Source organism: Falco rusticolus, chromosome 3 (genome assembly GCF_015220075.1).
Source record: "Falco rusticolus isolate bFalRus1 chromosome 3, bFalRus1.pri, whole genome shotgun sequence".
Lineage (NCBI taxonomy): Eukaryota > Metazoa > Chordata > Aves > Falconiformes > Falconidae > Falco > Falco rusticolus.
In genome coordinates this window covers 51,246,099-51,274,062 of record NC_051189.1, presented here as the reverse complement: position 1 = coordinate 51,274,062, position 27,964 = coordinate 51,246,099, and the positions used below count along the sequence as shown (strand labels likewise).

The 27,964-nt window shown below is 38.3% G+C and overlaps 1 protein-coding gene across 3 annotated transcripts in view; it reads left to right on the top strand.

Annotated features, from left to right (window-relative positions):
* ASXL3 (ASXL transcriptional regulator 3) overlaps nt 1-25,720 on the top strand; it is a 133,284-nt gene extending 107,564 nt beyond the window's left edge. For all 3 annotated transcript variants that reach the window (XM_037381151.1, XM_037381153.1, XM_037381154.1), the window contains 4 exons: nt 6,604-6,700; nt 7,180-7,285; nt 12,004-13,951; nt 16,607-25,720. In XM_037381151.1, the coding sequence (XP_037237048.1) occupies nt 6,604-6,700; nt 7,180-7,285; nt 12,004-13,951; nt 16,607-20,311 (5,856 nt within the window). In that variant the 3' untranslated portion in view covers nt 20,312-25,720. The remainder of the gene's footprint in view (nt 1-6,603; nt 6,701-7,179; nt 7,286-12,003; nt 13,952-16,606) is intronic.
* The last annotated feature ends 2,244 nt before the right edge of the window (nt 25,721-27,964 follow it).

The window sequence follows — 27,964 nt, the reverse complement described above, 5'->3', positions numbered from 1 at the left end:
AGCAAAACAAGGAACTCATTTGCTACTTCCAGTCAGCAGACAGGTGTTCAGCTGTCTCCGGGAAAGCAGGGCTCTGTCACATGTAATGGTATATGGGAAGACAAACGCCATCACTCTGAACATCCCTCCTTCTTCCCCCAGGTTTTTATTGCTGAGCATGGCGTCATATGGTCTGGAATATCTTTTGGGTTGGTTGGAATACAGCTAGAACAGCTGTGTCCCTTCCCAGCTTCTTGTGCACCCCCAGCCTGCTGGCTGGTGTGGCAGTGAAAGAATGGGAAAAGGCATTGATTCTGTGAAAGCACTGCTCAGCAGTGATGAAGACATCCCTGTATTATCAACACAGTTTTCAGCACAAATCCAAAATAAGCTCTCTACTAGCTACTATGAAGAAAATTAACTGTATCCCAGCCAAAACCAGCACAAATGGGCCAAACTTTTGCACTTTCTGTCTTCCATTCCAATACTGCTTCACAAGCCTTGAAAAAGTCTCAGGCCTAATGTCAATGTTTTCTATTAAGCTAGTTGATAGCTATAGTTATTGCTTACATCTGTATTCGGGTGGCTAAAGTCATCTGAGTAGGTAGCCTATTTTGGAAAGTAGGGCCTTTAAAAGAGAAGGCAGTTCACTGCTGTTACAACATGAACCATCAAGCTTGGTGTTAAGCACTGTGAAATCTGTTTTTTGCTGACAAAGATGTTGTGGCATGAAGGAATAGTGCATCAGACGGCATCATCACCAGTAGGAAGTGGTGGAAATTTAGATCAGCACACTTGGCTTTGGACACAGTTGGCCTACCCAATATAACAGATGTGTAAGAAACCCACAAAAATTAGTCCCCAAAGTGTGTGTTCCACAGTACCCAGTTTACAGTAGTCTGCATTCAGAGCAGAGCAATTGGTAGAAGCTCCTGCATGTTGAGACACGCATCAGGTTGTTGCAATCTCTTCTGAAGTTTACTATTACTTCTTACTAGATTTGACAGCAATTTTTAATCCTTTGGGCATTTTGTGGAGCAAGAGAGCATCTGGTACGCTACAAGCACATCCATTGATGTTCTTTTTGGATTTGGGTTGCAAGGGAGTGTTTCATGCTGACTAGCTTAGGAAGCAAATGTAGAGGCCCTAATTAGGAATCTGATCTTTGTGCTTCCTTCACTGTTCATGGAAGCAGAGTATGTCTTCCAGAATGATGATGCAGAGTACCTAAATTAAGTGTTTATTTCTGTGTACATGGCATCAAACAGTTCTGTTTCTTGGAGAAAGTTTCCCTTAGTAGCAGAGATTCTGGGAGGAAAATACAGATAGTGGTCTTCCGTGTCTCCTGTGAAATTTTGCTCAGTGATTGTCAAGAGTAAAATGAGCCTAGCCCAGGTTGTCTAGCCAGCTCTCCAAAGTGTTTGCCTTCAGAAAGTCGGTCACTGCATCTTTAGATGCGTGATTTAGACTTGTACTGGACATTCATCACAGGTCAGTTTGATGCTGGTGCCCAGTACTGGAGAATCATATTTGTTCCATGTTACAAAATGGCAGTGGTGTCTCTCCACATACATAAATAGAAAGTATTTTTTCCTGTGATATATAATGGTATAAATGCACCAAGATTTTTAATTTTTCATATTTTGGAGGCTTTAATGCAAAAGTATCAAAATGTATTTTCTTATACTTTCCATCCTTTGCACTTAATTCCTTTTACATACCTTTGGGAAAGTGTGAATTATAGGACTGTTCTTCCCCCAAGATAAAATATAAAAGCACAGAAAAGGGTTAGCAGCAGTTTGTAGAAAGGATGTAATTTCTTGAGTGGTACTGAACACTTAATTTGAATGAATCTTCAATTCTCTCACTTTTTGTTTAGTTTTGTATTATGGTCAAATGGCATGATGTTCACACATAAGCTTTCATATAAGAAATATGTTATACTACACAGGAACTCTATATAGCATAGGAGAATTCTGAATAATTTGAGAGAGAGAAACAGATTTGCTAATTGCTTGTCTTTGAACATTCTAGCCAAGGTCAGGTAACCTACCAGTAACACCTATGCAGTACTTGCTGTATCCCTACTAAACCACCAGTGTGAATCTTCAGGTTAAGCTACAAAAATAATCCCTGCCTTATTGTCAAAAGAGAATTTTCAGTGGAACTTGGAGGAAAATAATCAAAGTAGTTCATTGAAAGATTACTCGGTTCCTTTTGATAAGTGTTTGACATTTGCTTTGAAATGCAAACAGATGTTGGGGTTTAGTAGATATGTTCTGGGGTTGGGCTTACTTTCAATAAAAAAAGGAACTTTTAAAAGCCATTGTGAATTCTGCACAGAAGCATTAATTAGAAAACACAATTCTGCCATTGTGCTTAATCATAAAACCAGAAATTTAAAGCTCAACAGAATAAAACATAAACCTTCCAAGAAATATTTGTTGTTCCAGCTCATTAACGCACTGTGTCTGTTGGACAGCATTTTTTAAATGCCATAAAAATAAACAGTGTATTTAGGAACTGCATTATTGGCATGTTTCTTCAAATTCTAATTCAGACCTAGTGGTTAATTGTGCTGTCTCTATCATCAGAGCATAAAGAAGTAAATACACCCTTTGGCTTCAGAATTTTCAATTTCCACTTCAACTTTTTGACTTAGGTGAAAATGCGTTCTCTGGGTGAGATAAAAAAGATTTCAGTAGAGATTGTTAGCTAATATTGTGAATATGAAGACCTCTTAGTCCTTCCAAGTTTAACAGAAGAGGAAAAAAAAAAGTCAGTCTGATTTCACATGTCTAGGTTATTGAGAAAAGGATTATAACATCTTTGGTAGTGTTGTTGTTTCTGATAGACTCTTTCAAAACAACTAGATGTAAAATTGTGCATTTTTTGTCTGTTCTACCTTGTTCAAACTTTGTTCCCTGTATAAAATCTTTAATTTAATCAAAAATAGCTGAACGATTGAACTTGTTAATTTGATTTCATAGAGTCATAGAATCATTTAGGTTGGAAAAGACCTTTGAGATAGTCAAGTCCAACTGTTTGGGTTGCTTTCCTCATTTGGTATTGGATCTGGTTTCTTCTGCTTAGTACATTTTTCTTCTTGTAACATCTTTGAAACTTCCATCTCATTCACTTTAGCTCTTTGGCCATTATGAGTTTCTTTGGCTTTTTTCCCTCATCCTTTTCTCTTTGAGCTCTAACTGACTGAATAAATTCTTCCTGTTCCATTTGCAGCACAGGTTTTCTTTGATCTCAAATCTTTGAGCAAGTTTGGTGAAGTCACTGTGGCTGACCAACACTTTATTTCCTGCATTTTTTTCCTTTGGTATCTCTTACCCTAAATTATGTGTATCAAGTCTAGATGATGATGACTTTTTTCATCCATGCCTCCGTAGTGTTTTAGCCTGAAATTACTTGTTCATATCATGTTAAAATAGATCACTGTAAGCTTCTCCTCTAATTAATTAGGGTGTTCCCATCTTCTGTAACATTGTATACTCTTCTGTCTAGATGTCGGCTGTTGCAGCTACTTAAATCTTCCATGAGTTGTGTGGTCCCATGAACACAGGTCACAGGGAAGGTCCTCCTCTGCCAGTTCATCAAAGGCAATGATTATCATGAAGTCAGCAGTGACTTCTTGAGTTTGTTCTTCTTAGTTTTCTTAACCTAAGCATCTTCAACATCATACTTTCGATCTTGTGTACATGGTTCCCTAATACTTGTAAGCTGTTACAGTTAATATCTAAAGTGGTCAGTACAGCATACATCTGTTTCCTGATGCAGTCCACAAATGATGCATTGTTCCATTGCTAGTTTACCTATAGTAAATTTTCTTCTTAGGTAACCCGCTGTAATCTTCTCATTCTCCCTTTCTGCTGTTCCTGGGGTCTTTTTCCCCTCCTTTTTCTTCCACAGGTACTTACTACTTGGCATTTTTTCTGGTCCACAAGAACTAATGAACTTTACCCATGACCTTGCTAACATTTGCTTTCTGTTCTGAAGTTCCAGCCTGTGTGTTTGCTCTCAGACGGACTAATTAACATCTGAATTTAGTTGAACCTCTTTCTAGTATTTAGCTTGGGGGTTGCAGTTTCTTTTTGACACCTTATAAGAAATTATGCACCCAAAAACTTGGCACTTTTTTCCCCCAAGTACTTTAGTCAATAAAATAAAAGATGCAGTAACTCTTCCTACAAAGCTTGCTTTTCTCATGTCCTTAGAACAACAGGGTTACAATGAAGCTAATACGGTTCTCCTTGTATTTGCATGGTAATGTAAACTGGCGATCTTCATGATGCTCTTGATTTATGCAGCCTAGTGAAATAGCTCAATCATACTTGGCTACAGTTTCGTATTATGTTTAGTGCAATCAAAGTGGATTGCTGCTGAAATGTGGCATTCTCTTTCTGCCTCTTGTGATGTATTCCAACTTTGCACGAGATCCGATGGTCGTATTACCTTGGGACAAGTTGGATCATCTTGCTGATGTGACAGAAAATTCTTGTCCACAAATTATTACTTTCCTATGAGATTTGTTGATCTGCCTAGTGATACAGCTAGACTGTTTTCCATCAGCTGAGCAATGGAGTTTCAGGAGGACCATGCCTTTCAGAGACAGCTTACAGTTAAGTGAGGTTAAATACGAAAATAACAATTTCATGTCTGTATTACTCTTTCCTGCAAAGCACTGTGTGAGGCTTAGAGATCAAATCCTGAATATACTAATGTTTGGAGTAAAACCTATGTTGACATGAGTGGCTGTTACTACTTCATCTCCTTTTATGTTGAAACTGAAAGCAGCTTCAGCACCTTTCTTTGAGGAACAAAGACTTGTTTATTTAGCAACTTGTGATTCTTTTCTTTGTAACTTCTCATCTTACCTTTTTAGGAAATTGTGTAAATGCTGTTTTCGACCATGCACTGGTTTCTTTGTTCAGGTGCAAGAAGCACTGGTATCTAAAAATTTCACTTTAATTCTGGAATTTTATTGTTTCTGGAAAAGTTCATTTGTGCAGAAGGAAGATCATGTGTCACACCAGTTTGTTTTATACAATAAGTACATGTTCTTTATGGCCTTTGTTTTGTCTCACCGGTTTTATTTTCTTGCTGCTTCTGCTGCATGTTTCACTGTTTCTGTCTAGTTTTTCTCCAGTTTCAGCATTAGTCATAGCCTAATTGTAATTAATGTGCGTGTGTTCCACAACGCACATCATGAGAAGCATGGAAGCATTATATATACACCCTACTTAAATGCAAATCCTATGACTTGTTGGCAAAGCAATGCCATATAGCAGGAAGCAGTACCGTAGGCTCGCATCCTGCTGAGGCACCCTGGTACCATACACATACTACTTTCTTGCTGTAATCAAGTGCCTGTAGCATTGCCTGTTTTTCAGAGTCCATGCTTATCACTCTATTCTCTTTTTACAACTTCACATCTTTCTGGTGTAATCCTATGAAATTATTGTGGGACAGGATGCCAGCTAGGCAATGAGTAAATTAGCAAAGACTGTTCTGAAAAGTAGGACCACTATTATCAGTGAAATACAGAGCTTAGCGAGGGACATACAGCTGAATATCATTTAAAGTTTCTGACATGTCTCCTTTCTGGCTCCAGTTTGAAACAAGCACCGAGAATTAAGGGGTGTTATGTCACTAAAATGTGTGTATAACATGCTAGAAAATGTGCTGGTAGATCACAAATGGTGTTATCGAACATTTATCTCTTAGTTACCTTAAAGGATGTTAAATAGTGAGAGTGTTCTAGCAACATTAACTGTTCTGCTGTTTCCCATCTTTCTCTGTTTGCTAGTTTGTTTTTATTGTCTGTTTATTAATTATGCTAGAGTGATACCCACTGCTAATCTGGTTTATAGAATTACTTTTTTCAGTTATTAGAATTCCTTCAGTAGTCAGATGTAGCTTCGCAACCTGGAAATAAGTGTTAAGCTTTATGGTAAAAGAAAGCTCAATAGTTGGATTACTTTTAAAAGTTATTGTAGATAATACTGTTGTTAAGACTTTTAATGGTGTTTTATTATTGAATGTTTGACAAATGTTGAAAGAAAAAAAAAAAATTATGTTCTTCCGCAGTTTTCACTGTTGGTGCCTGTAAAATTATGTGTATAGCTGTTCTTAGTTTTAGTGCTGAATTTACACCAGTTATTTTGTTAAGGTTACTTGTCATCCACTCTTCTGCCAGTACAGCCTATTAGCTAACATGAGTGTTAGGTTTGTTTAGAAACAGCAAAGTTACTGTCTTCATTACATTTAATTAATTTGTTTTGTACTGTATTTCAGGCAGATGCACAAGTATAATGATGGTCCTGATTTTTGATTGTGTACAATAGCTCTAGACATACGCTCGAGATAGAGGGCTGTGATTAAAACACATCAATCAGTTGTAAACTGAGTTATCATCAGTAATACTGATAACTGAAGAGAGCATGCTGATGCCCACTTGCATTTGCAGTAATGACTATAATGAAAATACTGTTTTAGTAGTAGTAGATCATTTTCTTACTCCCACTCCCTATCCCTCCCCATTTCCCTTAATTGGAACTCTGGTTTTATGTAATTTCTGACACTATCTTCTGCTACCATCGGCTTATTTTCTAGATGGGAAGTGATGGAGTTTTGCGCCTCAGTAGTTCTGCTCTAAATAATGAATTCTTTGCATATGCAGCACAAGGGTGGAAACAGCGATTGGCAGAAGGTAACTCTCTACTTGTTCTCAGATTTACCAAAGGTTAATTGTTTTTATGAAGAATTTCTCTTTTTCTACATTTGAGAAATACTTATAGAAAGAATAGAAAGTGGTATTAGACCAGTAATTCAGCAAAAGAAAAATTGGTGATTCCATTTTGAATTTAGTGTACATTTTTACAGCTTGCTTGTGGCACCTTATTTGAACAGTTTAAAAAAAAGAATCCAAGCATTTTCATCACTGCCAGCCTTGGAAACCTAGATGCACACAACTAAATCCCACTAATGTACTTTTAAAATACTTATGTTACATGGTAAATTAAATCTTTCTGTCACATTCACTTTTGCTTTTCATTATTTTCTTTTGGAAATGTTGGATGACTGTCACAGAAATCACCGCATGTCATCTTTTTATCTGTGATTTATAATTACCCATATTAAGCTAATCCTTGACAACTTTTATTCAATATATTAGTATTTGTTTTTTAGGAGAATTTACACCAGAAATGCAGTTGCGCATCAGACAAGAGATTGAAAAGGAAAAGAAAACAGAACCTTGGAAAGAAAAATTCTTTGAAAGGTTTTATGGTGAAAAGTAAGTATTGAAGCAAATAAAAGTGGTTTTTTTATTTTCTTTTAGGAGGAAATAAAAATATAATTCTCTGCTTCACATAGCATGATCATATGCTGTAAAACTTAATAAAGGAGTTATCAAAGGCAGTCATTCCCCAGTTTAAGAAGTCGTGGGTTGAATTATAGTGGTGTGTCTGCACTTGCATTACAATTACATTTTTAAAGGTTCATAACTCATCCATAAAAATTCATTCAAAGGACAGCTTAAGACACAAGGCTTAAGCATGCGAGTATTTTCTAATTAGCTTTTAAAAGATGGCATTAGGGCAATTCCTCCCTCCTGCAAAATATAAATACAGCTTCTACAGACTAGAAGACCTGTAAAGATATTTTTGTAGTATGTTTTTATTTTATTTTTTCTAAGCTAGTTAGAAAGTTTCTAAAATCAAATGGCATTTTTTATTGTTTGACTGAGATGGCCATTTGTTGGAGCAGAATATAGGACATAGAACAAGTATTGGCTAGAGACAAATGAATGTGACAATGACTAGTCTAATTTTAGAAGTGAGCTGCAAAGAATAAGTAAGTACCCTTAACCGACTAAAATTAATTCACTCCAGGTACACACTCCAGGTGCACAACTGGGGTGAGTCAGCACAATTTCATTGATGATGGTACAGAACTGGTATTCTGCAGCAGCTGAAGGTTCAGTTCTTATATTCAGGGTTTTTTTAAATCAAAATTTAAGGAGATTCACATCTCTTTAACATCCAAGAGTCTTCCTTTTAAAAATGGCTTTAAACAGCCATTAAACATCAATAGTTAGAATTACATCTCTGTTTTTAAAACTAATAAGTATTAAAAGTGTTAATTATTATACATTTATTTTTTAAAAGTTACTGATCTATTTTTTTTATTTCCAGGTATGTTTTAATGGAATTTACACATAATATTTGGCAGAAAAAAATGTGCCATGGGAATCATCGTCACATGAGATGTCTTAGTTTTGGTTTTAGATGTTTTTTACTTAGGAAATCCAGGGCACAGGGAACCCTTCATCTAAGTGATTAAAGATTAAGGCATTAACTGAGTTGTTTCTGCAGTAACAGTGCCGCTTCTCACAATCCACTGCCTTGGACCACTGGGAAATGTAGTGAAAACAAGGCAGCAAATGGCAAATGGACAGATACATTTTAATATGTTTTACACATTCTTGCTAGGTGCTTTCTCCCAGTGTGAATGCTATTTCTACACCACTTTATCCTTACATATACGGGAAATTCTAGGTTCTTAATATGTCAGACTTTCTTATTGTCAAGTGCTTAATTTCTTACTTAGCAGCTTTGAGACCTCAGTGTAGTCCAGATATTGATCCCTTTAGTATCAAAAAATATTAATTAGGTTTTAAAATTAGGAACATAATGGGTTTTCATTATGCATGTCAAGAGATGAGTTGGTTACCAACATGAAGGGCTATGTAAGATATTGGCATAGGGCTTTCCACAAGAAGTAGTTTAGTACCAGCAAAACATGAGCACCTCACTCTAGCTGAAGTCTGTTCTTCAGTCACAAATGACTGTCACATGCACCGAGAGTGATACTCATAGTTTTACAGAGCCAGCAGTCCTGCCGTGCTAGGTGAATGCTGGACACTATAATAGTTGGCAGATAATTACTCAGTCTGCAGTGATACATGTCATTTGGGTTGATAGGTTCCTGACATCAACATTGTTATGCCAAATGTCATATTGCACATACTTTCCATTTTGACTACGGTATTGAATCTGCCCCCCCTGCCCTTTCCCCAGCTCTTGCATGGTTTCACTTGCATTCTTCTTGTGTAGGCAGATTCTGCTTCTTTGCTGGTTGGCCAGATCTAAGTACTTTTTCTCATTATTTACTGACTGGATGGTAGCTTTTGCTATAGTTTCTACCCAGTGTAAGTTCTCACCTTTTTTCACTTTGGTTTTTAAACTTCTTTTGATTATGATTGGGCTTTGTCTCTTTTCAGCTATGTTGGTTCAACTGAAGGAGTAGATTTTGAAGGCTTCCTGAGCTATTTCTCACATGTACTGTCTGTAAAATGAATCTCTCTTGCAGTCTGACTTGCTCACTTTACTGTAAATGTGGTATTTTTGCTCTGAGTTCGGTTACTTTGATCTTTTGATATTCCATAAATAAATTCAGGTTTCACCTTATACTTAAAGAAGGACCATTAATAGATGCAGAATCTTTGTAAACATCTTTACACACTCCCCAGTTCATGGCATTCAGAGGCTTTAAGAGTGCTTCTTCCATGTTGGCTCTACACATTGTGTTTCTTACATTTGCTCTTATCTGCACCCAGGCTGTTTATCATGGGACTGTCCGTTGTAGTTTACTTCCATCCATTTATGTTTTCTTTCCACTTCCTCATGGTTGTTCATTTTTCCTCTTTCTGACTTACTTTAAAAACCAAAAACTTCATTCTGCAATCATTTTTCTTAAGATCAACTGATTTGTTTTGCCAGAAATCCACATTCTTCTGGCTTCTTGACCCAGGATTGCAAGGGTTATACTCTATTATGTCGATATTGTCATTTCTTTTTCCACTGAAAGTTACCTGTCAGAGTAGTACTGCCAGCTCACTAAATCAAAGGCTTAATTTTGGGTAGACCTCCTCTAAATTTTATTGCTGATTATCCTTTTTTTCTTACACTACTTCTTCTTCAGTATGTTACTAGAATGTTTGTATTTGTGTATTGCCCATGTGACAGTTGCATTCACCTTTATCCTGTCCTTCATTCCTTTGCCGATTTTCATTCCATAAAGATAACCATCAGGCAATATCTTTTTGTGATGTAAGCTAGCTAAGGAAAATAGACCAGTGATTCAGTTTTTAGTAATGTAGTGGGTTTCTTTCCTCTCCTCATTTTCCTGAGACAACTTTTGCTCACTTGCATGAGGAATTTTAGAGGAAGGAAGTTATTCACCTAAACCTGCATAACTAAACTTCACTCACCTAAACTTTGACTATACAGGGAACCTATAGTCTATATAGAAGAAAAACACATTTTCTGAAATGCATTCAGTATGGAAGATGAAAATTGGCTGTTGTGAATTGCTCTCTAGAGGATCCTTCCTCAGCCTTTTGATCGAATGGGGAGACATTGTGCATATTAAGCGACTAGTAGTAAGCAATGTTAATAATTACTGTGAGAGTGCTTTTTGACGTACCAATTCCAGGCTGCTTTGGTTTTCTTTTTTCTTTTTTTTTTTTTTTTTTTTTTTTTTTTTTTTTTTTTTTTTTTACCCTCGTGCATTTACAGCTATCACTGTAATGCATCTGTTCAGTATTTTTAAAATATGCAACCACAGATTGTGGGTTTTTACATGTTTATTCTGTACTTCTATATACATGAGCCTTTGTGATCTTTATATCCTCTGGCTGCACACTAACAAGTTATCTTGCTTCCATTGTTTCTGAATATCTTTTATGCTCGCTTACTTTCATACAATTCTTTGTTTCCTGATTAAAATGAGAACAGAAATCAAACTTCTGTTAATTAGATTAGAAGATCCTTAAGAACGTGAAATTCCTTTCAAGGCCTCCAACTAAGCTCTTGTGTGTTTTCTACTATTATGGAATTGTTGAGGCACAAAGTCTGCTTGGAAAATCTTACTAAAGATGCTGAACACCTGTACTTCCACTGTACTTAGAAGGAAATGATGATGTCAGAGCACAGACACTTTTTGAAATAACCATTTTTTTCAGCCCTTGGCTTTTGTTTTGTTTTGTTGTGGGTTCTTTTAATTCTGTTGAAGTAATAAAACTTCTTTTACACTAATATTTTCAGGGCCAAAGGTAAGAAAATGTTGAGAAGTATATGTAGGAATGGTTCCTTTGCACTTCATCCCTGAGAAAAAAAGCATAGATTATAAATATGTGTCTCTAAAGAATGTTAAACTTCTCTTTAATTATAGTGAAATTGAGTGAATAGCATATACATAAATCAGTTTATTCAGGAATGTGTTTTATATTAAATGAATTATTTAGTTTGCTGAAAGAATGGAGCAAAAGCATACAAGCTGTCAACTGAGATCTTTATAATTGACTCTTGAGTTGTAAACTAAGGCCAAAATGGAGTTACTTTGATTTTCATAATAAATTTGAAAGAACTGTCAAATTACAAAACTGAAATGCATGATTTATGATTTGCCTTACTAGTTTTAGGTGCAGCTTTTTCTTTAAAGTGCAGCAATTAAGCCATATGGCTAGCGGTGTGGACCCTAAATGCAGGTGTAGGAGAAAAAAAGGTATTTCCTTTAGAACTGTTACTGATAGAAGAAGATATAGTTGTTCCTTTCTTCTGCAATGCATGCTATGTTAGTATTGCATTGTGGTGCTGTTACTTAAAGAAAAAATAAAACCAAACAGATTTAAACAAAATATGAGTCGTGGTGAACCTGTGTAGCTTGCTTTTTTCATTGAAGTACCAAATAGTTAAATAATGAGTAATAGATTACTTATTTTAAATATACTCTCATCTTTTAACACTGGTGAGAAAATCTGGGTAGTTAGGTTTCCAAAATATATAAAACCATATATAAATTAGTCAACCACCACTTAACCAAACCACTATTTTAAACTGGAAAATATGTCCTTTTTGTTAATAAAAGATATGGGTGAGAAAGATGAACTTAATCCTTTACCATGTCTGTGAGGAAAAGGCCTCTTTAATGTTGTATGTTTTTATTTAGACTGGGAATGTCAAGAGGGGAATCAATGAAACTCACTGCAGTGCAGAACAATGAAGATGAGAGCAATTCTTTGTGTGGATCTTCTGGCACACCTGGTCCTTCTAAGCAGGCAACCTTTCAGGACCAAGAAGAGAAAGGTGCTAAAATTGCACCTTTACCAGAGAGAGATTATTGTCCACCTCTTTGTAGTATGGAACAGGTTCCTGTCAAGGATCTAACGGCAGACTCAGAGGATATCCTGATACCTGAAGAATCACTCATTCAGGAGGAGATTGCTGAAGAGGTTGAGACAAGTATTTGTGAATGCCAGGAGGAGAACCATAAAACAGAACATGTTGAGTTTTCTGAGGAGTCAGTAAGTCCAGCTGGCACAAATGAAGAAGCAGCGGCAGTACAGCTCGCAGACAGCACTGAGTCCTGTGTCATGATGAATGATGTAACTGATACTGTATCTCACATTGAAATTAAAGTGGAGTTGAAGTCAGAATGCCCTCAGGAGGAGATGTCAGTTGTGATAGATCAGCTGGAGGATTGCGTATCACCGGCACAATCAGCTTCATCCACAAACTCTGTCAGTGATACAGCAGAGAAGGATTCTGAGTCTGCAAAAGAGCTAATTGCACCAGAAATGCAAAGTGCTGCTTTGGAAGGCTCCTTATTCACTGGTGGAGGCATTGCGGTGGATATGGAGCTTCAAAGTGACCCTGAGGAACAGTTGTCTGAGAATGCTTGTATTTCTGAAACTTCCTTTTCCTCTGGAAGTCCAGAAGGACCATGTGTTTGTATTGCCTCTCCTGGAGGAGACACTCAGTCGACTTCAGAGGAACCCTGTACTCCAGCATCTCTTGAAACAGCTTGCTCATCTGAAGTGTCCAGTACTGAAAACATTGAAGGTGATATTCAGCAAAAGGCCAGTGATGAAAACTTGCACACGCCTTTAATGTCAGAAATCTCTCCAATGTCCACCTCACCTGTAACCTCAGAAGCATCTCTGATGTCAAATTTACCTTTAACATCAGAGGCATCACCAGCTTCTAATTTACCTTTAACATCAGAAACATCTCCGATGTCTGATTTGCCTTTAACATCAGAAACATCTTCAGTATCTTCTGTTCTTCTAACTTCTGAAACTTCCATGGCAAATAGTTTGCCTCTTCCATCAGAGACGTCTCCTGTTTCTAATTCCCCAAGCAATGAAAGACTTATTCTGCAACAAAGGAAATCACCGTGTTTGTTGGAAGACTCCCTTCCCACTTTGAAAGAAGAAAGCTCTGCCATTCCTAAGGTGGTTCAAGAAGAGAATCTTGTTCAGCCAAAGCAACTTCAGAGTGTCCCTGAAAATATAAAAGTTTGTCCACTAACAATTATACCTGATACTTCAGTATTGGAAGAGCCCCAAAGCAAAAACCTCAGTCATCAGCCATGTAAGTCACATTCTGAAATTGAGAAATCCTACATTGCATCCATCCCAGAACACTCTCCTCCAGAGGTGATCAAAATTAAAAATCACAGTGTTCAGCAGAGAGGTGACAAGAAAGGTACACTCTTGCCATCAGAGGTAGCTGTCTTATCAGAAGGATCAGTTGGCAAAAATACTGAATTGCTTCCATCAAAGCCACATGATAAACTATATACCTCATCTCTAGAGAAAGCTACATTCTCTGAAGTGTGCAGAAGTAAATCTCACAAGCTAACAGGCAGCACCCAAAGCCGTCTAGAGAGTTCACACTCTTCCAAGTCATTAGAACCCACAAAATCACCCGAAGTGAGGAATGATAGAGACCCAGAGATCCCAAAGAGGAAGACCGCAGAACAGCACAGTTTTGGAATCTGTAAAGAGAAGAGAGCTAGAATAGATGATGATCAGCCCAACCGTACTGCTTCATCAACAAGTCCACCTGATAAAGATCAGCCACCCAGAGAAGAACCCCGAGTTCCACCCCTTAAGGTAAAGTAATGGATAAATAGGCTGACTTGGAAACTAAACATTTATTATCTCTCTCCTACTGACGACATACAGACACAGCGCATAGGTGTATTTTTTGTGAAGGTGTGAGGGGTGTTAGTACTGATGGTTTCACTTTACTATTACATTCCTACCATGCAAAATTACTTTTGCTATAGATATACCTATAGTTGTTCAATCAGAGTCTTTGCTACGAAATTGCTTTTGTGTGAGGGAAAGTTTTCCAGGATGTATGGCTTAATCTAATTCAAGAGCTTCCCCATCATTTACGCAGTGCGACTTGTTTTTCTAATTGCACAACTGTATTATCTGCTTGTTCTCCTGCAGATGACTTCTCCATCAAGCATGAATAATACATATTACCATAACCAATAATAAGAAAAACAACCAGTGCCTTAATCCAGCAAGAGAACCTAGAATCAGAACAGTTGAAGATGCCATTGCAAGCCATTGCACTCAGGCTTGGGGTAGCCTGAAGTATAAGATTTCCTTGTAGAATTAACTGGAAACAGGGACCTGGCTGTCAGGGGGAAGTGTCTAATCATTACGTCTCTGTTAATGGCAAAGCAAAAAGTAAAAAAAGAACACCAACTAGGCAAACACTTTTATTTCTATCATTCTGCTATGTAAGGAAGCAAATTTCAGTTGAAAGCTTTGTTTTTTCTAACACCTGCATCTATAGATTTAGTTGTATATAGGCTCAGCATTTTGACTGTTTTTGTACATGATGACACTAGCCAAGTTTTAGATCCATTTTGCTGAAGCCATTGACTTTGCAATATTAGTTCCTGATTATTCAGAAATGCCCTTTTGTGCATTTATTTTTAACCGCTGCAGTCACTGAACATTGTTAATATGGCCAGGAGGGCAAATAGGCTAACTGTTTTAATCACTAGTGCGGCAGCATATTTCAACTTAATTTATTTTTATGAGCAGTGATGCAATTGGAAGTTAGCCCATTCTGACTGTAGTGATATTCTTTGATATTTGGAAAGTCTCTGTGTAGCCTAATAAATTCCAGTCACTCTGTAAGCACAAAGGAAAATAGATCACTAGGGAATAAAAAAAGGTCATGACTATAATAATAAAAATAATCAAGCACTTAGAGCTTTAGCAGTTCTGGTGATGCAAAGGGGAAACTGAAAAAAAGCTGCTACAGAAACACAAAGCAAAATGTTTTGAAGTAATTGTGAGTTTGTGATATTCTTTAAAATATGTTCACATAAATGTTAAAGCCTAATAATATTAGGCACAAGTGTTTATTTATAAGCCAAAAATTTAACTGCTAGGAAAAGTGAAGTATTCCAGCCCTTCAGACCAGCATAAAGGTGTATGGTTATATAAATGGTTATATCTCACAGTACCATCTTAATACTGATTTCCACTGATCTCTTACGGAAAATCAGATTCTGTCAGTCTTGCCTAGTCTTAAGAATTGAGTCTTCCTGAAACCTCCAGCCAGTGAATGAGAATACTGAAAAAATGGCAAGCATTTAATTTTGGGCAATCAATTCTAGTATGGTTTTTGTGTAGCAAATATTTGGCTCTTGGGTCATCTCACCAACAAACCCCTATCCTTTGTAATTAAAATAGGAAAAAGAATCCCAGTTCTCCTGTCATTCCCATCATACCTTATGACAACTTTTTCTACAAATACTACCTAATTTTCTTCTCAGGTCCTTTCAGAAGAGAAGTTGCAGCATTAATCACCAAGTCCTGTTAGTGCGAACAGCCAGTAAACATGCCCATTAGAAACTCAAATGTTTTTTGCCAACCTCTGGGTATTCTGAGAGACTGTATGAGTTATAAAGTGGTCCCAGGACTCTTAATCTCTAATCCTGTAAACAGATATGCCTAATTGGAAACATAATAGTAATCCCAGCGATTTTAGAAGTTACTATTTTGCTGAAATTTTTAGGTATTTAAACCTTTAAAATTTGCGTTTTTAATATTTATAGGTTTGAGGATTTCATTTTTGAAATGCAGTAGTACAGAAGGTATCCCAGTGATGTACTAAAGTGAGTCTCTTGGAATTGTGAGCGAGGAAGGGAAAGGCATATTGTTTGGTGGTTCACTTCTTTTATACCATTACTCTAAAGTGCTTTGTGGTGTAACATGAAAAACAGGCTCACTGGAGACACTGCTATATCCTATCTAAAGGCAAGATTTGTTATTTGGTATATAAGCGAAAGACAGGCTGTTCCTATGGCTTAGTCATTGGAGACCAGAGACTACATGATCGTTGTTATTTTTTCACACATTTGTAGCATTTCTCTTTAGTTGTAGGCTCTTTTCCAGTGTCACTGCACTAGGCTTGTTGATCTTCTCAGTTAGATACACTGCATGTAAAACAGGTCTGACAAATTATATCAGATAAGCATCATGTTGTCATCCAGTTCGATCTTTCTTCCTGTCAGAAGGATCAGCATGAGTAGGCTAGTACAGGTATCAGTTATTCATGCTGGAGGATGATAAAATACTGAAGTGTAAATATCATTAATTATTAGCATTTTTCTGTCCAGCTGCACTGAACAGTAATTCACTTCATTTCATTTCTCTGACCCTTTAAGAGATAGCTGGTGATTTTAGCAAGTTGATGATCTCATTAAAATTACTGGTGTTTATTTTTTCCTTCAGATTCAGCTTTCAAAAATTGGACCACCTTTTATCATCAAGAGCCAGCCTGTTTCTAAACCAGAACCTCGAGTTTCCCCAAGTACATCGGTCAGCAGTGGGAGAAACACTGGGGCTAGAACTCTTGCAGATATCAAAGCAAGAGCTCAGCAAGCAAGAGCCCAAAGAGAAGCTGCAGCTGCGGCAGCCGTGGCAGCAGCTGCGAGCATTGTCTCTGGAGCAATGGGGACCCCATGCGAAGGTGGGAAGACAAGAACACTGGCACACATCAAGGAGCAAACAAAAGCCAAGCTCTTTGCAAAGCATCAAGCCAGAGCTCATTTACTGCAGACTAATAAAGAACCAAAGTCGCAGTTCAGCTCAAAGGAAAGTACCTCATCGCTGGAGATACCAACTTCTGCTGACACAAAGATTGAAGGTTCTACTGGTGTCATTATAGTTAATCCTAACTGCAGGTCCCCTAGCAACAAGTCTGCTCATCACCGTGAGACTACGACTTTATTGCAGCAGTCACTTAACACAGCTACATTACCAGAAACTGCTACTGAGATATCTGTGCACAGTTCTGATGAAAATATACCTATGCCACAATTGTGTGAGAAAATTATTTCATCTACCTCTACTGAAAGTAACGGTGTGCCAGTGCTTTATAATAAAAGTTCAGTCTCTGTGTCTGTTTGCAGCACTGCTATGTCTGGAGCAATTAAAGAACTTTCTTTTGCAAGTTCTGTTGATAAATCCTCTGTTTTAATGTCTGTTGACAGTGCAAACACAGCAGTTTCAGCTTGTAATATAAATATGCTGAAAACCATCCAAGGGGCTGATACTCCATGCATAACCATTGGACCAAAATGTATTGATAACAGTAATGTACCAGTCTCCATAGACAGTACAGTCTTACCAAATGCCATCGATGACAAAAGGTTGCCGATACCAAGTAACAATGCGAATAACACAGTCTCCAGTCATTATGCCACTGTGCCAGCTTCATCTATTGCAAATAACTTGCCAAATCATCTCTCTGGTAGTTCTGTACTGATTCCCCCGGTGGGGACTACCAACAGATTTTCTTCTGATAAGATAGCCATAACTGGGTGTAACGAACAAAGCACTGTCTCCATTCACACTACTGTTAGGTCAGCTTTAAGTTGCAGTGAGGCCCTTGCAGTAGCAGATGCTGTTGCAAGGCCACCCATTTCAATGTTTACTGGTAACATGGTGACAATAAGCTCTTATGATAATACTACTAAATTAAATGCTGATCTCTTAGAAAAAAGCTCTGGAGCACGAAACCGACTGGATCTCTCTGGTAAATCTCAGCCAGTGAGCTTTACACAAACTGCCATGAATAGGTCTATTCCTTGCAAAGTCATTGTTGACCACACTACAAATCTGAATTCCAGTCTGTCACTTTCTTCTTCTGTTGAAAATGCAGAGAACAGCATTGACCTGCAGAGCAGACCTGTAAGGACAGAAGCTGCCTTACAAAGTATAGCCTGTCCTCAGGTGTCTGTCATAAGCAGGCCTGAAGTGGTCTCCAATGAAAGCCTTGAGCACAGTTCCAGCTTTATCACCATCACAGCAAAGCAAGACAGCAAGAACTTGCAGGCAGGTTGTTCAAGTCTTCGAGAAGTGCCTCTTGCTCCTCAAGACAAATTAATTGAGGTGGTTACTCCCAGCCAAGGTTTTACTGAGCAATTAAGAGGTCCTTCAGCACTGAAAAATGAAGCAGATGCTGCCTGTGCCAGTCAGTATAGCGCTAACAATAGAATTTGTTGGCATGATGAAGAGGCAATGAGTACAGACCAGCCAGTGGTCAGCCATCTTAACTCCGGTAAGCATAAGGAATATGCAGAGCAAAACTGCTTAAAAAATGTCAAAACCGAACCTTCCAGTTACACACAAATGTCAGAGCTGCAATCCAGGAGTCTTCTGACGAGCATTGCTGTTCCTCTTAAATCGGAAGCTAATGAGTCTGACAAGTGCTTCAGGATGGACACCGAGGATTTTACAGGACCTGAAATGCCTGCCCAGACTGCAGAAATAGCCACGAGTGCGCAGCCACCGCAGACCTCCAAGACATCCATCGCGGACTCCATGGAAGACTCCCTGTCCCTGACAACAGAAACCCTAAAGAGAGTCACCAGTGCCGGAGGCCCTGGCTGTCGCTTGTCGTCAGTGGAGGCCAACAATCCTTTGGTGACACAGTTACTGCAAGGCAATCTGCCTTTAGAGAAAGTGCTGCCGCAGCCCAGATCAGGAGCCAAACTAGAAATTAACAGGCTTCCCTTGCCTTTGCAAACTACCTCAGTATGTAAAACAGCAGTGTCCGAGAGAAATATTGTTGAACATCCTTCCAGCTCTCCTAATCCAGATGGTAAAGGATTTACAGCAGGCAGCATAGCCCCGCTACAAATCCGAAGGCGTGAAAACCATCCGAAAAAGAGGATGGCCAGGACTGTAGGGGAACATGCTCAAATTAAATGTGAACCTGGGAAGGTGTCAATGGACACAGATGTTAAAGTGGCTCCTTGTGTAATTAGTTCCAGCATGAATCAGCTAGGGCATGGCCAGCTATTTAAGCAGGAGTGGCTGAACAAACATGCCATTCAGAGCCGGATCGCTCACAGCCCAGAGATCAAGCAGCAGAAGAGGCCGTTGCCTTCATGCAGTTTCCAGCAGAGCTTATTTCATGTTGATAAAAATGGCAGCTTTCATGCAGAAGCTAGTACCTCACATAGACAGCATTTTTACCAAATGTCCATGGCTGCAAGAGGCCCCATTCCTACAGCAGCTTTGTTGCAAACTACTTCAAAAGGCCCACCCGGCTGCAGCGCATTTGCTTTTAGCAGACACCTGGAACAGAAGGGCTTGGGAGACGTGAATATTTCTTCTACAGCAGCTCACCAGCTGAGGCTAGGAAGTGTGTTTTCCCCTAATATTCAAATTAAGGAAGGTGATGACATTGCCAGTGCCTCTCAGACTCTGCAGACTAAAACGTTAGTGCATCCCCCCCCTCCTCCTCTGCCCCTGCCGCCCCCTCCCCCGCCTCACCCAAATGCAGAAGTCCCCTCTGATCAAAAACAACCGACAGTTACTATGGAAACCACTAAAAGACTTAGTTGGCCTCAGCCAGCAAGCATCTGTAGCAATATAAAATCGGAACCTATTTCTTTTGAGGAAGGTTTAAGCAGCAGCTGCGAACTGGGCATGAAACAAGCTTCCTATGATCAGAATGACGTGAAAGAACAGTTAAAAGCATTTGCATTAAAAAATGCAGATTTCTCTTCCTATTTACTCCCTGAGCCACAGAAGCCTTTTACCCAGCTCGCTGCTCAGAAAGTACAGGCGCAGCACCCGCAGCAGCAGCAGCAGCAGCAGCAGCAGCAGCAGCAGCAACAGCAGCAGCTCTGTGGAAATTATCCAACAATACACTTTGGTAGCACAAGTTTCAAAAGGGCGGCATCTGCAATTGAGAAATCGATTGGGATTCTAGGAAGTGGCTCAAATGCTGCCACAGGCCTGTCTAACCAGAACGTGCAGATCCCGGTTCAGAAATTTGCTGACAGTAGCAATGCCGATGAACTGGAACTGAAATGCTCTTGCAGGCTGAAAGCCATGATCGTGTGCAAAGGCTGCGGAGCCTTCTGTCATGATGACTGCATAGGGCCTTCCAAACTGTGTGTAGCTTGTCTGGTTGTACGGTAGGAACTGAATCAAAGGTGCAGTATCCCTTATCAGCATGGGAGCTCAGGACAAAAGAACGGAGAAATTGGAGCAGTGTAGGCCGCTAATGGTTTGCAATTAGTTGATTGATTATTTTTTTTTAATTGTTGGGGTTTTTTTCTTCCACATGCTTTAGTTATTCCTGCCTGAGTGCCATTTTCTGGGAAGAAGAGGAAACCTGTAGAAGTAGTTTCAAAAGATAACCTTGTTACTGAAGCTCCTATGAGCTCTCTTGCAGTGCTAAAAAAAAAAGGCATTAATGCATGTCATTCGTAGCTTCTATTTATTTGCACAAAGTGCAGCACATTTTTTCTCCACTTTTTGATAGTTGAAACAAACTACAGGTTAAAGATCGGTGGACAAATAACTCTGCAAAAAGTGGAGTAACTATGCAGAATGAGTAACACACTGAATAGTGACTGTTTTGAGTGGGGTAGTGTTGAGGTGTGGGATATCGGCCATTGTAGCTTCTAAATCAGTTTGCAGTTTTTCTACTGATAGGATTGTTTTCTTCAATTGACTTTCATTATCTAGGGCTGAAATATTGTCACTTCACCTAGGAAAAAAAAAAAAAAAGAAAGGAAAAAAAAAAAAAAAGAGGTATTTAGTTTATTAGAGGAGTTTCCTTACATGCCTGCCAGGGACTATGGAACTCAAATTTTACTCAACTCTTCTAGTTGATTCCCTGAGAAAGACCTGTATATGTGATAGGTTGTGGGACCAACACTGGAATCACATTGGGTTCAGTAGAGTCTGGAGAAAGTAACTTCTCTACTGGGGATTAGAAACCTGTTCTCTCTTCCTGTTTCCCACTCAAATTTTCTTTATTTGTATTTGTCTCTGTAATCTGCCCACTAGATTGTCAGTCCCAAATATATATATCTATGTATATATATATCTGCAGGGTCAGACTTACGTAATAGGTTCTGAATGTTTTAGCCTTTCTGTGGCCTAAAAATGATGTGTTCTTATGACAAATGAAGAAGAAAAGATTCTAATTGCTTATTGCTTGAATATTAGATTATCAGTTGTTTTTCCTGTCATGTGAGTTACTGTATTTAAACAACATCTCAGAGTTTTGCCATTTAAAGTAACTCTTAGAATTACTTACAACACTGACTTTTTTATCTCAAAGGAATTCAGACCCCTTATTCTACCTTTCAGAAATCTGGAAGCAAAAATTCAGTTTTAAAAGGGATACTGCATCTTTAAAGTAACCTTCAGTATTTATCCAGTACTGTATTTACATTCAGGACTATAGCTGCATTCCAGATGCGCTAGCCACCATAACAGCAGAGAAGAAAAAAGATAGTTTTGGGACCCTATTCACCTAAAAGGAAAATATTATAAAGGGATAAAGCACATGCAGTTGCTGGGGAGATGAAAATACCTTGGGTTTTTTTACTCCCACTTCAAGAACACAAAATGTGGAGTGCAAGTCATCCATCTGCCAGTATGCGGTTAGGTCTGTCCAAATGTCAGCATGAGAGAGAAATGTTATTTTTACCATTACAGTAGAACCTCACTAATCCAAAGACCTTACAGTCTGCTCAAGAAAACTGATTTTCCTTCCACGATTTTCAGAGAGCAATGTAGTAAGAATGTGTGAGATGTAATACTGCTTGAATTTTGTGATGCATTTACTGTTGCATTCTGAAATACTAATGTGAATGATGGAGCTACATTTAGGAAATAAAAAGTATGCTACATTTTACACTATACTTTTTTTATATGATCTTTGTTTGCATACTTATTCATAAATTGTAACCAGTCTCCCTGACATGGGTAAATATTAGTGAGGTTCTACTGAATGGAGGAACCACATTTATTTTTTTGTGGGACCATTTTCACAAACATGATAAATGCCATTTATTGTCTTAAAAGTAAGCTGGAATATCTACAACACATTCCTGTCACAGGAAGCTCTATGGTGCACCTTGATGTTCTCTTTTATTGTGATTAGCAACATATCAATATTATTTTTGACACTGTGTGGTACAAAGGCCATTTATAATTACACTAACAAATTTGTTGCTGATACAATAATATATTTTTTCTATACAAAAGTGCTCCTTAATATCACATGTGAGTTAAGAAATGGCTTCTCAGCACTTTCAGGACTTCTGGTAGGAAAATAAACCCTCCGAGCAAAAATTTGAGGTAACAACGTAAAATTAGCATCTAGTGCTATGCCAGCTGCTGGCAAAACAGTGACTGGAAAATGCTCGTGAGTAAGCATGAGTGCAGTCGATTACTGCATATCAAATTCATATTTGAGGAGCCTTTGTATCAGAATTGTATTGCATTGTATTTATACTTGGTAGAGGTAGTATGCTTCTATTTAAAATAAAGAGAGCGACCAGTCTTAGACTTCTAATAACCTATGTTTATATAAGCCTGCTGGGAATCTGTATTTCTAGCTCAGGTTTTCCTGTCCACAGCACATAAGCCAATATTTGTTTGTACTTGCATCCTGAAATACTACTTGTATTGACTGACATAATACAGAAATAAATTCCGGCCACAAAATAGTTTTACTTTGTTCGAAGGATAAGAGCATGACTAACGTGGTAGGTAACTCATTCATGTCATACTGTCATTTTTGTGTCAGGATTGCAACTTGCATGCGTGAGGCCATGATAAAATGCTATTTTAAATGGTGTTAGACTGGATGGTGCTATGTTATATTACACAACTGACCAAACTCTTCCATAGTGCATTTCCACTCCTTTCATGCTTGAGTCATTGGAGTTGCACCAGGAATAAATTTGACTAATTAGTTAGCAACAGTCATGAAATGTTGTTACAGGTTATAGTTTCAGGGTATTAAAATACTCAAAAGCAACTGCGGTGATACAGGAGCCTGACTGAATCCTAGTATGACTGAAAACCTTACTTGGATTCTGGTATCACACAAATGCTTGGGGGAGAATGATCCTTGGTCTTCAATAAGAACACAATCACTTTTAGAGGTTAATTTTGAATTACTTTTTTTGTTGTTTAATTATTCAGGTTTCAGGCCCAATGTCATTGTGTTTTCTAATGACCGTGCAGTTTGCACCATGGGGTGTTAATAGTTTATGCACTGAAAAGTGGTGAAAGAATTAATTAAGAACACACTGCTCTGTGTTTGCGTGTACGTACGTATGTGTCCCAATGTCCAGCATGTATAATTTACCTTTTTTTTTTTTTTTTTTTTTTATAATCTCCAAAATTGTTCCCCGACTCCTACCCCTGGAGCAGCACTTTTGGGTGAGAGGGAGAAACACTTTTTTTTTTCTTTCCTCCCTCTTTATTGTTTTAATTGCATACCTGTGAGATATGCAGATTATGTTAGGGCATTTGCAGTGTATGTGTTTGTGTGTTTCTGTTCTGAACTAATTTCCAAGCAGAAACTCCCCTTGAAAAAATGTTTTAAAAAAATAATTAAGAAATGGTGAATTGGATGCTCCCTATTAGCATTTTATCTGCTGAGGTCTAGTACATGAAATAGCATTTAAAAGACAAAAATAAAGGTTGAGCCATAAAGCAAAAGGTATATTCTCTGTACTATAGACTTTCTTCTTGAGGGTGGTGCATGTTGTCAGGGTAAGCTACAGAACGTGCAGATGGTTTTTCAGGGCCCTGCAATTCCTTGCACAGTTTTTAAGCTGGTGCATATGGTGCTTTATAATGCAATTTCTGAAGTAAAATTACCTTATGCTGCACCCCTTCCCCTTGTAAACACACGCACAATTTCAGAGTCGTTATTGTAGCCTCTGGTTTAGCAGTTTCTCCAAGTGTGGTGAAGTACCAGGATAAACACTCAAGATGAGCTGAGAAATGTCACCGAAAGGGATCATTTTAGCTGACACACGTGAACGGCCCTGCTCTGAACACTGAATGACTTCTGCAGTCCCCCGGCAGCAGCACAGCGGTTCGTCTTCTGTGGCTCTGCAGAACACTGGGGGGGAAAGCAACAAAATATTCAGTGGATTTATCATGGACCTGTGTAGCTGAATGTTTCTGAATCTATGAAATCCTGTTGTCTTCTGTCATCATGCTTTGTCACTGTAAAACCAACGAAAAGAAAAAAAAAGCATTTTTTTAGTCTAATTTAAGGAGCTGCTTCTTTTATAGCACATAATATTTCGCTTTGTACTATATTTGATAGTTAAAGAATAATTTAGTCCGTAGAATAACTTTGTTGTATTTGTACTGTTCATGAATGTTACAAGAAAAGTGCTTTACTTTGTTGCCATAATTCTCTTGTACTGCTGTAAAATATTTTTTCTGCTTTACGGAAACTTAACTCGATTCACATTTTCAGTACAGGGTTTTTTGTGTGTATGTATTATTTTTGTCAGTATTCTGAATGTTTACATCTGTTTGACATTAGCCATTCTATGCCTTTATAGGGCAGTATTACTCCTGCAGTATAACAGCAATGTGAAATCCACTCGTACCTAACATGCATGGGAAATACAGATTTATTGGGGAGATCCCTAACGTGCATAGATATTTTTTCTATCTGCATTCAGTGAAGTAAATACCCTCCTTCAGTCCTCTACCAAAGAAAATATTATTCCCACAGGACAAGCTCAGAAAGTGGTTCTCTGAATCTTCAGAAGGGGGTGTAGTTGGTTTCAGCAGGATTGCTACAGTTCAATGCTGTTACACTTTGCTTTGTTACCCCACCAAACGTAACTGGGTGAAACAAGCATTTTAGCAATTTTTTTGTTTTGAGACAGTGTTTTGTTTAGAATTCAGGGATCATGCTTTCTTTAATGGTGCTGTTTGTTTTATTATTTTTTTTTAAGAAAACAACCTTTTGTTGCCTACAGAAATGGCCATTCACAAAACCATAAATTAAATAAAATAATTTGTCTTCGTAACTTCTCTCTTCTCCCTTTCCTTTTCCCTTTCCCTGTCCCTTGAAAATAACAACTTGGGCTTCAATATTAAAATATTCTGGGGAAAAAAAATAAAGAGATAAAATAATATTTGTCATTTGTTTATTTATGTTCAGTGCCTTAGGCAGGCGATCCTGCTTGTGCACATCCATTGTATGTACAGGTTGATGAAATAGAAATGCGAGAGAAAAATGAGTCCTTTGTAAAGGATTTTTCAGTTACAATGGTGTAAGACATAGTGACTTCTGATGTAACTCAAGTATTAATAATCTTATACTAGTAAAATAAAACTAGGTGTTGTATATTAAGTTGTTGTAAGTAGAGCAGTTTGTGGATGAAAGTGATTATATTGCTTTGCGTAGTTAATGCCGGGTGTATTTTAGTACTTTGCCTTGGTCTGCAAACCCGTGCAGAACATGCTTAACAACAACAATCCAGGCATACACCTCCATTTCTCATCCCCACAGCAGAAGAAATTAAAGGCCCATGGTACATGCAAGGCAACCAGTCCAAGTTATATTCCTCAAACCAGTTATCTTTTGAAGTCTGGAAAGCCTTCCTGAAATGGAAGTTCAGTAGCCATTATGTGAAAAATAAATAAATAAAAAAATTCATCACATTACCCTGCAAAAAGAACTTTTAAGTTCTGGTGATGAGGGTGCAAGTGTTAGAGGGTGGGCAGCAAACAGCTTTTTCATAGGCCTGCTCAGAAATACCAGGATGGCACATCCTAAACACCACCATTTGTCCAGCTTCCTGTCATTATTTTTTCAGATATGGCACCATCTGAGGGTCTTGTTAGCAGCGAATGGCAGCCCCTTTGGCCAAAATTTGTCCAAATCCAGAAAGAACGCAGTACCAACCTACATCATTTGTAATCCAGTGACCTTTCTTTTGTATCCAATACCCACCTGGCAAATTCCCCCAGCTAGTACTGTCATGCGGATTATTTACTTTGTTCTGCTTAGGTACTTGTTTTTGCGTAGCGCTGTGACAAACCAGAGATCAGCTCTGCTTCTGACAGTAACAGCTTTTTTTTATATATATTTTTTCATCTAAACAATGTAATGCAAATCAGTTTGTTAAATATGTACTAGCTAAATACTTGCTTTTGACCTTTTCCTTCTTTTTAAAACCTGTAAAATTCTTACAATTTTTATTCCATCTTAAAAATAAGTATTTAGCTTTATTGTGTTGTTTGCTATGGCCCTTATAAGTACGAGTAAATTAAGCCTTGTGATTGCTGTTAAGTCTGTGCTCTGCCCTTAGGTCAGCCCAGATGGAGCGTGTTGGTTGGGCCAACCGATGACATCTGTAGAAAACACACTGCTGTGGTCTCCTCAGTTCTCCTGTCCCTCAGCCAAGGCACGCATCACAGATACACAGGGTTTCCTTGGCTGTAGTGAAAACAAGCCCTCCTTCTCCCCCAGTCCTGGAACTTGGCTTTCAATGGAAATGATGCCCTGAAGCTCACATCATCCTTTCCTGCACTTGGCACTGAGTTGTGCAGTCTATGGAATTGAAGTACTAATACACTGGAAAAAATTATTCCCCAGACCAGAACCAGGGCTTTTTGGTGGTTTTTTTTTCCTGCCGTTTCCTTTACACATTCGTGGATGAAGAGAGACAGCAACACTGCTCTTCATATTGAGGTGCTTCACAAATAACTAGGAAGGTATCGTCACTGCTTCGTGTGCAAAGTGTGGTGTTATCAGGCCTGGCCTTTGTTGTATGACATGGCTTATGGTTGAAGGGCCACCAAACAGCAGTACCTTTGAGCCCCGCCACCTTGGGCACAGCTTTCTATGATAAGGAAGGTAGATGGCCACTGGCACTGGTACCTGCTTGTGGAGACAGAGCGCATTATTAGTACAGCTGGGTTTTATGGAAACTGAGCTAGATATAGAAATAAAGCAATACTCATGGAGATAATTCAGATGCCTGGACACCAGTACTCTAGAAATACATAACAGACACTGATAAGAGGAGTTTGTTGTATCTCATTTAAATGACAGCCATTTAAGTACTGAACCTTCATGTTCCCAGCCTGGAAGGTGCCTGTTGACTCACCAGCAGCGATGAAAACAACAGTTGTTTCACACATTTGTGGTGGGGAAAATACCTGGATTGTACTTTTTGGAAGCTGATTGACACCCTGGATAAATATGAATTTCTGTATACAGGTCACCTTTCCAAAGCCCTTCTGTTCTGTGCCCTTTGTCCTGGTCTCACAGGGCTTAGTTCAGCCTTCAGACTCTTATCTCTGTGTCTTTCCAACAAAAAGCTGATAGCTTTCTTCCAGTATATCTAAGCATCCTCATGCACGTATCACCAGGGCAGAGAACAGTTTAAGATTCCCACATAGAAAAAACACATCTGAAAATAAGCTGAATATATTGGATAATTGGCTTCTATTAACAAGAAATCATACTATGTTGAGTTGATAGGTTACTTGATGTTAATAGAAATGATACCTTAAAAAAAAAAAAAAAAAAAAAAAAAGGGCCTTGCTGTAAAGAATCCTTTTTGCTTCTGATTCTTTCCCAACTGCTCTGATCCATCCTGCAAATCACTTTTTCATGCCACCTGATTGTGTAGTCTCAGCACAACATCCATCATGCAGAATCTTTGCTACTGCTGTGTGCATTTCTGGCTTTTAAAGGAACAAATCTGGATGAAGGTATGGAGATTTGTACATGGTGTCTCATCCTTCACTCATTTGCTTATGCATTGTGCAGAATGA